Source organism: Balearica regulorum, chromosome 6, assembly GCF_011004875.1.
Source record: "Balearica regulorum gibbericeps isolate bBalReg1 chromosome 6, bBalReg1.pri, whole genome shotgun sequence".
Taxonomy (NCBI): domain Eukaryota; kingdom Metazoa; phylum Chordata; class Aves; order Gruiformes; family Gruidae; genus Balearica; species Balearica regulorum.
The window spans coordinates 30,351,596-30,364,573 of NC_046189.1; the positions used below are offsets into that span (position 1 = coordinate 30,351,596).

At 43.6% G+C, this 12,978-nt stretch overlaps 1 protein-coding gene across 4 annotated transcripts in view; it reads left to right on the forward strand.

The window, feature by feature from the left end:
• SLC15A2 (solute carrier family 15 member 2) overlaps window positions 1–12,978 on the forward strand; it is a 46,798-nt gene that overhangs the window by 13,412 nt on the left and 20,408 nt on the right. For all 4 annotated transcript variants that reach the window (XR_012836165.1, XM_075757054.1, XM_010305832.2 and 1 more), the window contains 6 exons: window positions 4,207–4,297; window positions 6,460–6,537; window positions 9,194–9,276; window positions 10,522–10,608; window positions 10,941–11,030; window positions 11,393–11,437. Coding sequence is in view for 3 of the 4 variants with exons in the window: in XM_075757054.1 (XP_075613169.1) it covers window positions 4,207–4,297; window positions 6,460–6,537; window positions 9,194–9,276; window positions 10,522–10,608; window positions 10,941–11,030; window positions 11,393–11,437 (474 nt within the window). In the remaining variant the exon portion in view is untranslated. The remainder of the gene's footprint in view (window positions 1–4,206; window positions 4,298–6,459; window positions 6,538–9,193; window positions 9,277–10,521; window positions 10,609–10,940; window positions 11,031–11,392; window positions 11,438–12,978) is intronic.

Genomic DNA, 12,978 nt, shown 5'->3' on the forward strand with positions numbered 1-12,978 from the left:
GAGTGACAAAACCCAGGATGTATATGGGTCACTTGTTCAAAGCAGATCCTTGTGCAGGCATGTCCATCCTGTGCTGTCAGTTGGACTTGGTGCTTTAGGGGATGCTGCAGAAGAGGGAGCAGCTATCATCTGGTGGTCACCAGCCTCCCCAGTTGGCACAACTCTGACCAAAAGCAGGCTGGCAGTATAGCACACGTGTTCTGGGAATATGCCGCGTGCATATCAGCATGTGGGCATCCCAGTTTGCAGCACCGATAGCTGTCCCAAAAGGATTGTAACAGGTGTTACAGCAGCGTTTTCAGAAGTGCTACTTCTATGAATATTAATGATTAATAATGTTTATCCAGCATCTTTCAATTACCACCTAATTACAGTATGATAATATGTACCACTTATCTTCAGAATGTTTTATAGACTTCAGCTAATGAATCTCAGCACCCCAGTCAGGCACATACATATTATTATCCCAAACTTACAACCGCAGCTGAGTTTCAGAGAAAACACTGTATTGCCTGTGGTTGTGTGGGCCTGTGCCCATTCTCCAGCATTCAGACTATACCTCTCCAACAACTTTATCAAATACTAAGGCTCAAACATTCACCTGTGTGTTGCCTTCAAGAAAAACTAATTTAGAGAAAGAAAACTGTGAAAAGCCTTCTGATAAGGACAATGTGTTCTGCTCTATTCATTCTTTTCAGAATAGAAAGTTTTGTATTTTACCATTTTGAAATGACTTGGCTTTTCAGGAGAAAAAACAGTTCTATGCTATGTGATAGGAAATTTAAGTCTTCAAAATTGGAATAAGAAGTTTTGATTTTATAAGGAATGAAAGGTTTGGGGCCAACCAGAATATTTCTCCCCTCCAGAGTGGTGTTTGAGAGGACTTATCATGTTTTTCATCTTCCACTGCAGGTAGGATGAAATAAGTTCTGAAAATTCCCAATGAAATGAAGCATTTGATTCCCCCTTAGTTTTCAGGACACCAATAAACTTCAGCTGAGCCCTTAAGTGCACAGGCTTAGTTGTTTCATCTGGAAACTAGAGATGTGGTAGTTCTGTATATAAAATGAATAAATAAATTGCCCCTGCTATTCCCACGTAGAGACAAATTTATGTTTTGAGGTGAATGCACACCATTGGTCTGGTTTTCTTTTAAGTACTTTATGAGTGTAATAGTCTTGGATCTGCCGCTTTGAGAACAGTACTACTGCAAACAGTGATGGAGACTGATTCAGCAGGAGGTCAGGGAAAGCAGATTTATCTGCGGGAGATTTCCAGGCATCTTTGTCTATGGGATTAGTAGTCCAAGCTAAAAATGCCTGAACAAAATTATATTTATGATATATTATATGAATGTGAAGGCTGCTGTGCATATTAATTAAGGACCAAAGCTGCTTTTAAACAGTGTGATATGGTGTTTAAGGTACTAAATAGCTTTCTCTTTGTTTCTTTATTTTCTGGTTGCCAAGGAGATCAGGATTATCATGTACGGTACCTTTTCTCAAATTAGCTAATCCAAATCATGTTGTTCATGTACATCTGCTCCAAAGATTGAGAAAATAGGGAGGGAATTCCTTTTTCCAATCAGTGTAATTCTCAGGCTGCTGGGTTATTATTTTTGTACTCTTTTCTGCTTTTCTCTGACCATTTTTTTTCCATCTCTGAAATCTGAAAATGTGTGAAATAAGATGCCCCAAATTCCTTATGCATCACTACCCTCTTCTCTTACCAGCACATTCTTTTTGGTAATTGTTGCTCTAGACTTTATCATGGTGAGAGCTGCATGCTTGAGTTTTTCCCAGCTCTCAGAAATTCTGAGTTGTTCAGATATGAAGGGTTAGAGAAATGGCATGAGAATTTCACAGAATAATAGAATCATAGAATGGTTTGGGTTGGAAGAGACCTCAAAGATCATCTAGTTCCAACCCCCCTGCTGCGGGCAGGGGCACCCTCCACTAGACCACATTGCCCAAAGCCTCATCCAACCTGGTCTTAAACACTTCCAGGGATGGGGCATCCACAACGTCTCTGGGCAACCTGTTCCAGTGCCTCACCACTCTAACAGTAAAGAATGTCTTCCTAACATCTAATCTAAATCGACCCTCCTTCAGCTTGAACCCATTACCCCTTGTCCTGTCACTACACTCCCTGATAAACAGTCCCTCACCATCTTTCCTGTAGGCCCCCTTTAGGTACTGGTAAGCTGCAGTTAGATCTCCGCAGAGCTGCCTTTTCTCCAAACTGAACAACCCCAACTCTCTCAGCCTGTCCTCATAAGAGAGGTGCTCCATCCCTCCGATCAGCTTCGTGGCCCTCCTCTGGACTCGCTCCAACTTCTTTGACTAGAAGAGGGCAGGACTGTGAGGACTCTACTGTACCATCCATGTCAAGCTGTGGCAGGGCTACTCTGGGAGCAGTAGAAAGGTCCAGGTAACCAAAAACAGTGGTAAGGACAGGCATGGAGTATAAGAGAGAGTAAGACCCAGTGCTGTTTGCTATTAACCATGGGAACATGCCATGGAGATGATAATTCTAAGGCTTATGAATCCTTTAATCTGGGATAAATCATTTACAAGTAATGTATGGATTAGATTGCCTGGGACACGCTAGGAAATAAAATTGTGGAAGAGCCAAAAGCTGAAGTTGATGGAGTCTTCAGAACTGTGTTGAGGAAAGGCAAAAAGCCCTTAATCCAAGTGAGGGGACCCCCAGACTACTTGGTGGGTGGCAGTGGGAGGCAACGGGCTCTCACCTTCACCTTCCCAGTACCCACTTCACAGCTGGACATAAAGAAAAGCCCTCCCACCAGCCCACCTTCCCTGCAGTAATTCCCTGTGATAAAAGGCTTCTTGCCATATGAAGTAGCAAAATTTCCTGTTGGCTGCACCATCAGTCACGGGAAGTTTTGTCCACATTTTTGGATCCCAGGCTTCTTTCCTTAAGAGCTGTCCTCTTCTAGCTGCCTGCAATTCTTCACATTTTCTTCTGTTTTCTGCCCTCGTGAATATTATTGTCTCAGGGAGCAGAAGGAAGCAGGACATATTAGAAGGAGAGGGGACAGAACCAGGCCCCTGAGGAGCTTCCTCACACTCAGCTAAGTTAAAGCTTTGCATTCAGGTCATAGAGATATGGCTCAAGATGCCCTAAGGAGCTCTCTGCCAGGCACCAAGCCATGTCCCGAGCAATTTGTCCGCTACCTTTATTGGACCTGGTGACAGCTGGGAGCAAAGCCTAGCCACTTACAGAGTATACTGGCTGCCTGGGCTTGGGCTGTCCTTAAATGCTGGTTTCACTGACTCAGGTGTCCCATAGCTGGTGATACAGGTGAGCGTGGGACAGGTCAGGTACCCTGCTCTTCCTTCTCCCCTCTGCTGGCCCACCTAGGCACAGGGAGGAGGTTTAGCACTGTGTATGTGCATGCGACTGTGCATGTAGGTCTCCCCCACAAGCAAGGAGAGACTGCTCTCTGTTGAATGCCCTCACACATTACTCCTGCAAAAAGGACCAAACTCTGCATCAAGTTCTTGATTCCTTCCAAATTATGAATTATACAGGAAGAAAGATGATCCACAGGAATGCTTTGACTGTATGAACTATAATATGTTACAACATCAGTTAAATTCTTTGTCTTAGAGTTCATCCCTCCATTAGGCTCTTGAATTTGCTCCTGTAGATTTAATTTACCCTATTAGTTTGAGGATGACTGGCCTCAGCTTGGTAATCTCCTGTCTGATGGATACGTCTCATTTGCTGGCACTCTGTCATCTATGCTCCTCAAAATACACAGGTTTACTTTTTCTATTTCTACACAGGAGAGGAGGAAAAAAAAAAGCGCTTAGACATGGGAAGAAATGATGAGCTTGTCAAACCGTGCCAAATTGGATTGAATTAGGTGACAGAGGATCTGAATCATGCTACTTGTTCTGAATAAGTAAATGCTCTCCCTTCCTCCCAATCTCACAACACTCTCAAAGCAGTGGCTTTTACTCTGAAATGCCAAAGAGCCCCAAAGCGCTTCTCAAGTAACGTGAGCTGATTTGTGTGAGCATTTACCGTCACCTGAACACAAGCTTGTTTGTTTAACATTTTATGCACCATGTGTCAATATTTACCCAGCCTTCCTAACAAGAGAATTGATAGTGTTCAATTTGCAAGCCCAATGCTGTGTGTTAGCTGTGACATTGATATTGTCTTCTCTTGTTTTAGACCTCGGAGAGAAGCAAGTTTTTTTCCATCTTCTATTTATCCATTAATGCTGGAAGTTTGATCTCCACGTTTGTAACTCCTGTATTAAGAGGTCAGTGTTGATTTAGAATAAGACAATAAATTAGCTGCCCTCTGACTACTCTGCTGTGCATAGTTAGGCTCTTATGACAACTGAATGGCAGAAACTGTATTATCTGTGAAGTGGCCAGTGTATTGCATTTATGCCTTGTTAATCCTGCCGTAGCAGTGTAACAGATTTATAGTACTAGCAGACAAGTCACAGAAACTATATTCCTGGTTGTATTTCAAAGCCAGCCTGAACTGTAGAATTAAAATATGAAAGGTGGAAGGACCTATATGGTCATCTAATCCTCCCCATTGCCAGTGAAGGATTATTCTCCTGTCTTGCCTGCAGGTAGCCTGTGGATGGGAACTGATCTCTGCTGTCCTCTGCAGGTATCAGGGCCAAAAAACTTAGCAGGGCTGGTTTTGAAGTCCTACCTTCTCTCTCCCACAGGCTGCTGCCGACTTCTGGAGGGCTCTGTCCTGGCACCCAGGCATGTCTGTGTGGGTCTGCTTGCAAGATTGCAGCCCTGAGCAACTAGCCTTGGAGACAAAGCACAGGCCTATGCCCCACTTAAGACCTACTTTACATTCTAGCCAGCTTGCACAACCCTTTTAGTCCCTGAGTCTTGCTGCACTTACTTCATTGTATCGCAGCTCCTGGAAGCCAAGGGGATTGGCACGCTCTAAATACAGACACAGAGGCAGAGCAGCAGGCTACAGGCGATGAGGATGGGACAGGGACAAGGTAGCCTTCACGCTCAGTAGCAATTTTTTTCATTCTGTCCCATGGCCTCCGGGAAGCTTGCTTTGTTCAGAGTGGTTATTTTAACAGGCCGTTCATTTCACAAGGCTGTGGGCAATTGTGCTCGCCTCGTATTTACACCCTGCGTATGGGCAAAGACAAATGCTGTATCTCTTGCTCTTTCTCTCACTGGTGTCCCCAGGTCAGCATTCTGTTGGGAAGGGGCTTTTGCTCAATGTAGTCCATGAGCAGATGAAAATCCAGTTCCCTTCAAACATCAAAACCTGTGCCAATATAGCCTAGCAATAAACTAGTTGCAACATGGAAATGAGGTGGAGAGGATGGGGAAAGAGTAACATTTCTGCTAAGCGTGAAAGCTTTTCTTGGAAGAGCAAGAAATGCAGTTCATAGACATTTGGCAGAAATGTGGAATATATACTTTTAGGTGGAGAAGTCCAACTCATGTTGCATGTCAGAAGTTCAGTGTGCCCATAATATCTCGCTGCCAGCTTTGTTGGATTTAGCTAACTTACTGAAAATATGTAAATAAATGCTATGCACGCACACAGCTATGCAGCTGACTGACTGCCCAGGGACAACAAACAGGAACAACTGAAGGCTTTATGGGTTGGTTTTCTGTTAACTATGTTGGCTTATTTTAGCCATTTTCTTATTACTCCATGAAGAATGCAGTTATTTGTGGCCACTGGCATACAAACATGGACCCCACTGCTGGCTTGCTGTTTGCAGCTAGACTTCTAAGTTCACGTGGTGTGAGAACTGACCTGGTCCAAGAGGCACAGGGTTTCAGCGAACCATAGCTCAGATCAATCAGAGCCATGCTATAACAAACCTGGCTTCCTGATGGATTATTGCAAGACCTGACATTTGGAGCAGGCTGCCTGTAGTGAGATTGGGAAGGTGGTGAGAAAGGGAACTGGAGTTGAGAATAATCCTCTGTTTCCATTTCTTTAGTAGGGGTATTGGCTTCTACTTTGTACACTGTAGATTGCTATGAAATCTTATTCAGGTTTTTAGCTCAATAACTCATGCAGCTGGCACAAATAATGTGGAAACACAGTACTGGTTATTTAGATTTAGGCAAATACAGAACAACTTCAGGTTATTATTTTAAATGTTGCAGGTTTTTTCCCCAATTACAATTCCTACTACTTCTTTCTACCTATTTGTGTGCCCCCTCCCTTTTACCATTCTCATCAATATCCCATTATCAGCTGCTTTTGCTGGCAGACACTCACCCTGCTTCCAAATTGTCTTCATCAAGGGAGGACAACTGTTTCAAGGAGATTCAATTCACAGTGTCAAGCACCAGCAAAGAAGATTTAAAGCCAGAGGAAGTGACTGATTTAGGGGAAGCAAATCAAAGGCCCTGTAACATAAGTCTGACTGTAATGAGGTGCTTTTATTTTTTACTTCTTTTTCAGGGGATGTGAAATGTTTTGGAGAGGATTGTTATGCACTGGCTTTTGGTGTCCCAGCAGCATTGATGGTGTTGGCACTTGGTGAGTGGAAACAATAATGCTTGTAATAAGAGTTACCAGTTCTGAGTCCATGGATAGATGAGAAAATGCACAAATTCAGTAGCTCTGGATGGATACTGTGATAGGAAACTCAAGGGTTCAAGGTTATCCAACAGTTCCACAGTTCAGAACAGCATGAAAAATCACTAGTTCATTTAGTCGTGGGCAGACCATGGCTTTACTGCAATCCTTTATCATGATACTGATGAGAGAGTGGTCTGTTGGATGTTTCGCAATACAATTGCCTTGCTCTGTAAAGCAAAGGGAGGCACCAAAATGATTCTTCTGATGGCTTGCAGCTTTCCCAAGAGTAGGCTTGGCTTTTGAACTGCAATCTAAGCAGTCCTCAGAGTTCCCCAGCTTATAGAAGGGAAGATTAACATGCCACTTCTAACCTTTCCATAGGCTCTTTGCAGCTTGGGGCCATCCTTAATGGCTCAGACTTTTGCTACAGAATCTGTGCACCACACAGAAATTGTGGAAGGAGCTGAATGAGATGTTATTTTATTCTGAGCTGTCTCACTTTGCTTGGCTGAAGTAATTCCCACAATTACAGTGACAGCTTATTATTATGTTGCAATAAAAAGCCCTTATTGTCCAAGTGTCAGGAGGCAGCCGCAATCACCCTACTTCCTAAAGTTTGCATCTTAGCCCTATTAATGTACTTGTCAAGATTTCTTCTTCAACCCTTATAAAATACTCACCAATTTCCACATTCTTAATGTTACTACTTGGTAGCCAATACAGAGGACACCCCATTAGCTTTAGTTGCACAGTTGCAAGCTGCTGAGGGGAGCAGTCCCCTTATTACGCTGCATTTGAGACGTTTTCACACAGCATGGGGTGACTTCTCATTCAGCTTGTTAGCTTAATCGAGAGACCAAGCAATTGTGTGATTTCACCACAGCGTCTGTGATTCGAAAAGTTCATCTCCCAGAGAATGTGAACGTTGCTCTGTCCCCTCAGACTTCCATCAGGGAGAAGAATCAGGACATTGGAGAAATGTCATCAGGCCACAGCTAACATTATAGCAATTATTTTCAAAAAAGTGCGTGGTCGCAGGCCTGAGAAGCTTCTCTTTTCCCCTGTGGCCTGTTTCTATCAGTTTAAGGCAGCACAGGCTCCTCTGTGCATCATTGTGTGATAAATGTTTCTAGCAGGGTAGTAGTTGCCCAGGGGAAAATGGACGTGTAAATATTGCAGTTTTGGTGAAGGCATCAATCAAAATGTGTTTTTAGCTAGTGTCCTACTGCCAGATTCCACAGCCTGCCTGGCAAAGCAGCTCTGTGTTCTTTTCTAGCACACTAAAATGCTCTTGGAAGTGATATATTTGACTATGTGAGCAGCGTGCAGAACTGGAGAAAATACCCTTTCAGCCCTGACTGACCCTCTCCCCGTGATGATGGAAAGCAAGGATAGATTTAGAGGCAGAATGGAAATCTTATAGAAATCTTATTTTCTGGGCTGCCTCAGTTTCTGAAAGGTGGGGAAAGACTGATACTATTTAATTCCAAATACCAAACCTAATGAAGGAACTTCTGCTCTCAAAGGAGTCAATGGCATCACCAGAAGGTATTTCAGCCAACCTAATGAGAGGTGCCAACAGGTCCACAGGGAGATGCTAATTAGGTAGTGCAACTACCCACTCTGGGTGATTTTGGACAAGTGTTTTTCAGTGCGACTCACCTAAACCAACTTTAGATGTGTCTTTGACAGTTCTGCAAGTCAGAACTGGATATGAAGGGTCTTCACAGTGAGAAAAGAGAAATGATGAGTTCCCTGCAGTGTCCCCGGCCTCCTGTGCTAGGACAGAGGTGCCTGCTTTTCTCCACTGGCTGTGGACTGACCCAGACAATTGGATTAGTTTAAAACATTGAGTTTCCTTTGTTATATGAATTTTGTGCTCAGTGTTTATTGTGCTTCTCCCTGCTAGTGTCTTTGGAATTGCAATGTGCTCAGAGGCTCTCAAAGAGCAGGACAAATGATACGTAATCAGCCCCCTCTGTGACAGGATTTTGAAGCCTTGGTCCAATATTCTTTGTGCTTTGAGGGAGAAAATCAAGACAAGGCAGTATCTTAAACTGTATATCCCTTTGTAGAAACCATAAACGGAGGTAATTTCTGTTAACACCTGTGTGTGATGCAGTGACCTTCATGGCAGTTTCCATTGAAATGTGTGTGAGATGTGAGTACACAGAGCCCATGTTGGATCTGGATTAATGCTCGCATGGTTGCGATGACTCAGGGCTGATTTCCAACATCAGGTGCAGCAATTCAATGTGGATTGTATTTTAATTTTAGCCTAAAAAAAGCATAGATGGGGGGGGGGGGGGGAATTTTCAAAGCTTTAATTCCCAGCATGAATCAGATGTGGAGGTGCCTGTTGTGCCAGAACAGATCATGAGAAGATGACGGTGACTTCTTAGGGATCGCACTGCCTCTTGTAGGATGTTGCATTTTATTCCATCTGAAGGTATTAAAGGAGTCCTATGTTTTTATTTTGTTAAAAGTGCAATCCTGTAAGCCCCAAGGGCAGAGGATTTCTGTTGAATACAGGGGTGGGGGATCCTTCCCCGAAGCCGGTGCAGGATTGAGCCTAAGTCATGGGAATTCCCATTTGGATTATAATATTTTTCAGTTGTGTTCATTGCTGGAAGTGGACTGTACAGAAAAACGCCACCACAAGGGAACATCTTACTTGAAGTGTGCAAATGCATCGGCGTAAGTGTGTGCCATTCTCTCTTTTTTATGCATGACTCTGAGGTTGCAGGTCAGAAAAGTGCAAAGGGAAAGGTGAGGTGACATTTGGAATTCTTCTGTATGCTGCTCCTGGATATCTTGCTGATGAGCTGTAAGGAATAAGAAACAACATTTAGGTCCTAGTTTATTCTTTCAACATTTTGTCTTTTCCATAGCTCCATGAACTATTCAGCTGATGTCAGTAGAACCACTAGTGTCAGGTGCTGGTGGAGACTGAACTGAAAGGAAAATTCAGAAACTCACAGAGTATCAGATATATGACTCATTTTTTTTTCAGCTGAATAATTTTAGTGAAGTTTATCAGTTCAGCAGACAGTAATAGTACACATCCGTATTATGCACATGCAGCATGTTCATGTAAATGCAATAGACACCCGCTGAAGTCGCATTATAGCCTTATTAATTATTTTTCATAGTGTGTGAGCTGAATATAGTATGTGGAAAAAATACTCTATTATTAGGTGCATAATGATGTTTCTTTTTCAGGAAGTTGTTGCTAACAGCAGATGTTTTCTTTTTACCTAGGTCAGTCCTAGTGACAGGTTTACCTTGGCGAAGCAGGCCAGATCCTAAGGATAGGATTTCTAAGTGAGGTCTGCCACTCTTTTTGCCAGGGTGGCTATGTTCAGTGTGTTCAGTGACTGCAGCACACAGCATAAACAAGTTACAAGTTCAGTGTCACTGATTTCTCCTCCAGTGAGAAACCAACTTGAAAGCTGGTCTAGGAGTGAATGAGACATGGGCTGCACCAGGAGTATGCAAAGAAAGATCTACAGAACAAGAAGGGAGCGAGAGTTCTGGTTTTGACATTGCTTGAATAATGAGGCGTTTCCTCCTCAGCACAGCAGTCAATTCGACAGGTGCTTTTTGGAAGAGAACTGAAGAAATGATGTTTAAAGCTTTATCATGTAGCAAGTTTTAAATCAAGTATGAAACAGTCTTTGGGGCTAGTGTCAGAATTGTCTCCAAAAGTCCATGAGGTAGTTCATTCCCACATCATACCTTTAATCAACCAATGTCACAGAAACTTCCCTGCAGAGAATTGGTGATAAAGCATCCAATCTGAGATTTTTGGAAGCGTCCAGCAAAATCTCTGCAATTTTCTGGCACTGCTTACATTTGGAGATGGGGAGAGCAACCTTGAGTTGGGAATGTAACAAGGGCAGATACGCCATGAGGGAGTTACTCACCTGTTTTCCTCCCTAGTTTGCGATCAAAAACCGGCTAAAAAATCGTTCCCATCAGATTCCAAAGAGAGATCACTGGCTGGACTGGGCATCAGAAAAATACTCGGTAAGTGATGCTCTACCTGGCAGATTTGGAGGGGGAAAGGGGGAGATGGACAGACAGACAGGGGACACAGTAAGACTAGCCTGGCCACACCACTCCTCACATGCACCGGGCTCTCATTTGTCTTGTCCCTTCCCACATCTGTACTCTCCTGACCCTTAATGGACAGTTTAGGTGCTGCACTTAAATGCAGAAATGCAAATATGTCCAATATCATGAATAAGTGCAATGAATAACTGCCATGCAGAAAGAACTAGGAGCTCTCATGCTTTGTGGCTTGAATCTCCTGTTGGTTTTTCACCCCCATCTTACCTTTTTGCCTGTTCCCTCTATAGAAACAGCTGATTGGGGAGGTTAAAATGGTGACACGCGTTCTCTTCCTCTTCATACCGCTGCCAATGTTCTGGGCCCTGTTTGATCAGCAGGTACAGTACAGAGCGTTGCAGGTCTGCCTGCCAGCCTGGGTTTGCACCCTTGTCCTTCCATGGTAACATCAAAGCATCCCAGGGACACAGAGTGCCACGTTCCTACCAGGTGTCCAGGGGCTTGCTAAGGCAGTACCCACCATCACTGCTGGCCATCCCTTCACAGTCCTGCCAGGTGTCTGGCACAGGAGGGTGAGAAGGAAGAATGTGCCCTGCCTACTGGCAGGTGTTACAGTGAAGGGAATGGAAGGAAAGGAATAGATGGGAAATATGACCTCCAGCACTGTCATCTTCTTTATCCCCATGTTTTCTAGTCCCATAAGACATCTCGAAGGCTTCACAGCTGTCTTTTTTCTCCTTAGGGATCCAGGTGGACTTTGCAAGCCACAAAAATGAATGCTGATTTTGTAAGTACTTAGTGTCACCAGGGCTGGTAAGACTAGTAGTAACATCACTGCTTTTGCTTTTTAACCGGAGTCTTGCAGTACTGAGAGCACCTGCTTGATGAGTCTGGGTGAGTTGCACTTCTGGTGATTAGAAGCGAGAGGCTCTGTCAGCCACGTTCAATTCATCACAGCATATCTTGGCAAGGAGCGAGGACTGGGGAGCCATCAGCAGCCTGCAAGGTCAGGAATGCTGTCCCACTGGCAACCAGTCACTCTGTGACCTTGAGCAAGTAGGGTTTCCAGCCTGCTACCCTCACTGAAGACAGAGAAGTCAGGGAAAGTTCACACAGCCCTTGTAAGGTGTAACTAGAGCTATTGTAGTTGTATATTTCTGCTCTGGCTTGGTGATACATTAATAAAATCTCTCAAAACCAGCAGGAATCTTGTGTATAGGGTAGAGATGTGATGAGGATTAGTTAGTAGCCATAAAGTTCTTCAAAGATGTGAATGGCAAATGGTGCAGGTTGCAGCAGCAGATAAATGCAGATCAGCTAGCTGCCTAAAGATGCCACCATACAGCTTCTAGACATACATGTTTTAACAAGCCATCTAGATCTTACCTGTGGATGCTCACATCAGAATTTAGGATTGTAAATGCCCATTTGCCAGTTTAAAATTAACTTAAAGCCCCAAATTAGAGCCCTTCTATGTCACTCCTGTTAAAAATTGGACTCTCAGCATGTGATACTCATTAAGCAATGATACTCATTGCTTAATTCAAATGAGGCATGAAAAAGACTACACCTTGGGTGATATTTATCTACCTCAGAAAGATAAACCAATGAAAGTTCATGCAGTCTTTGTGATGTGTATCTAAAAACTTTGTTTTCTGCTGTTTTGCTCACATGCTCTTAGTGATCCATTAGCAGAACATCTAAGAATCCCCCGATGTTACTTATTAAACTCTCCCTGGTGGAGGAGGACATATTCAGGGCTTTTTTGTCACACCCACTTGGATAAATTTTTGGCTTGTGCTTCAGTCTAATTCTCTCTCCACTGGTGAGTTGTCCCGACTCATGAAAGTGAGAATTAACTGCAACATTAGGGTGATCCCATCATTAGGCTTGCTGGAGTTCATGTTTGGAATATTCCATGTTTTTCCCTTCTGCAGACAAAGGGCTCAGCTAGGAAGTCTGGAGTTAAACAGGGAATGATTTAGTGTGAGATTAAATATTTGCAGGCTTATTTCCTAATGGCACATTTGTATAGTGTGCACAAAGTAGCAGGATGGGATATTTGCCTGATAATTTGAATTGTAAGACTCCTTTGCTGTGACAAGTGGTTTCCACTCTCCCAGGAGGCAGCTGCCAGCAGAGACAAGCAGCCATTCCAGATTCAGTTCAGGACAAGCCTGGCAGACAGGAGACAAGCCCCCACAGCCCTTCTTGGAAAGATATTTCCTTCCTAATTTTCCCCCCTCTTCATCTTAATTTCAAATGAAAAGCATTATGTGGACTTTCAGACAAACACCAGCTCCTCCCTGGAGACAGCTCACCAGTCCC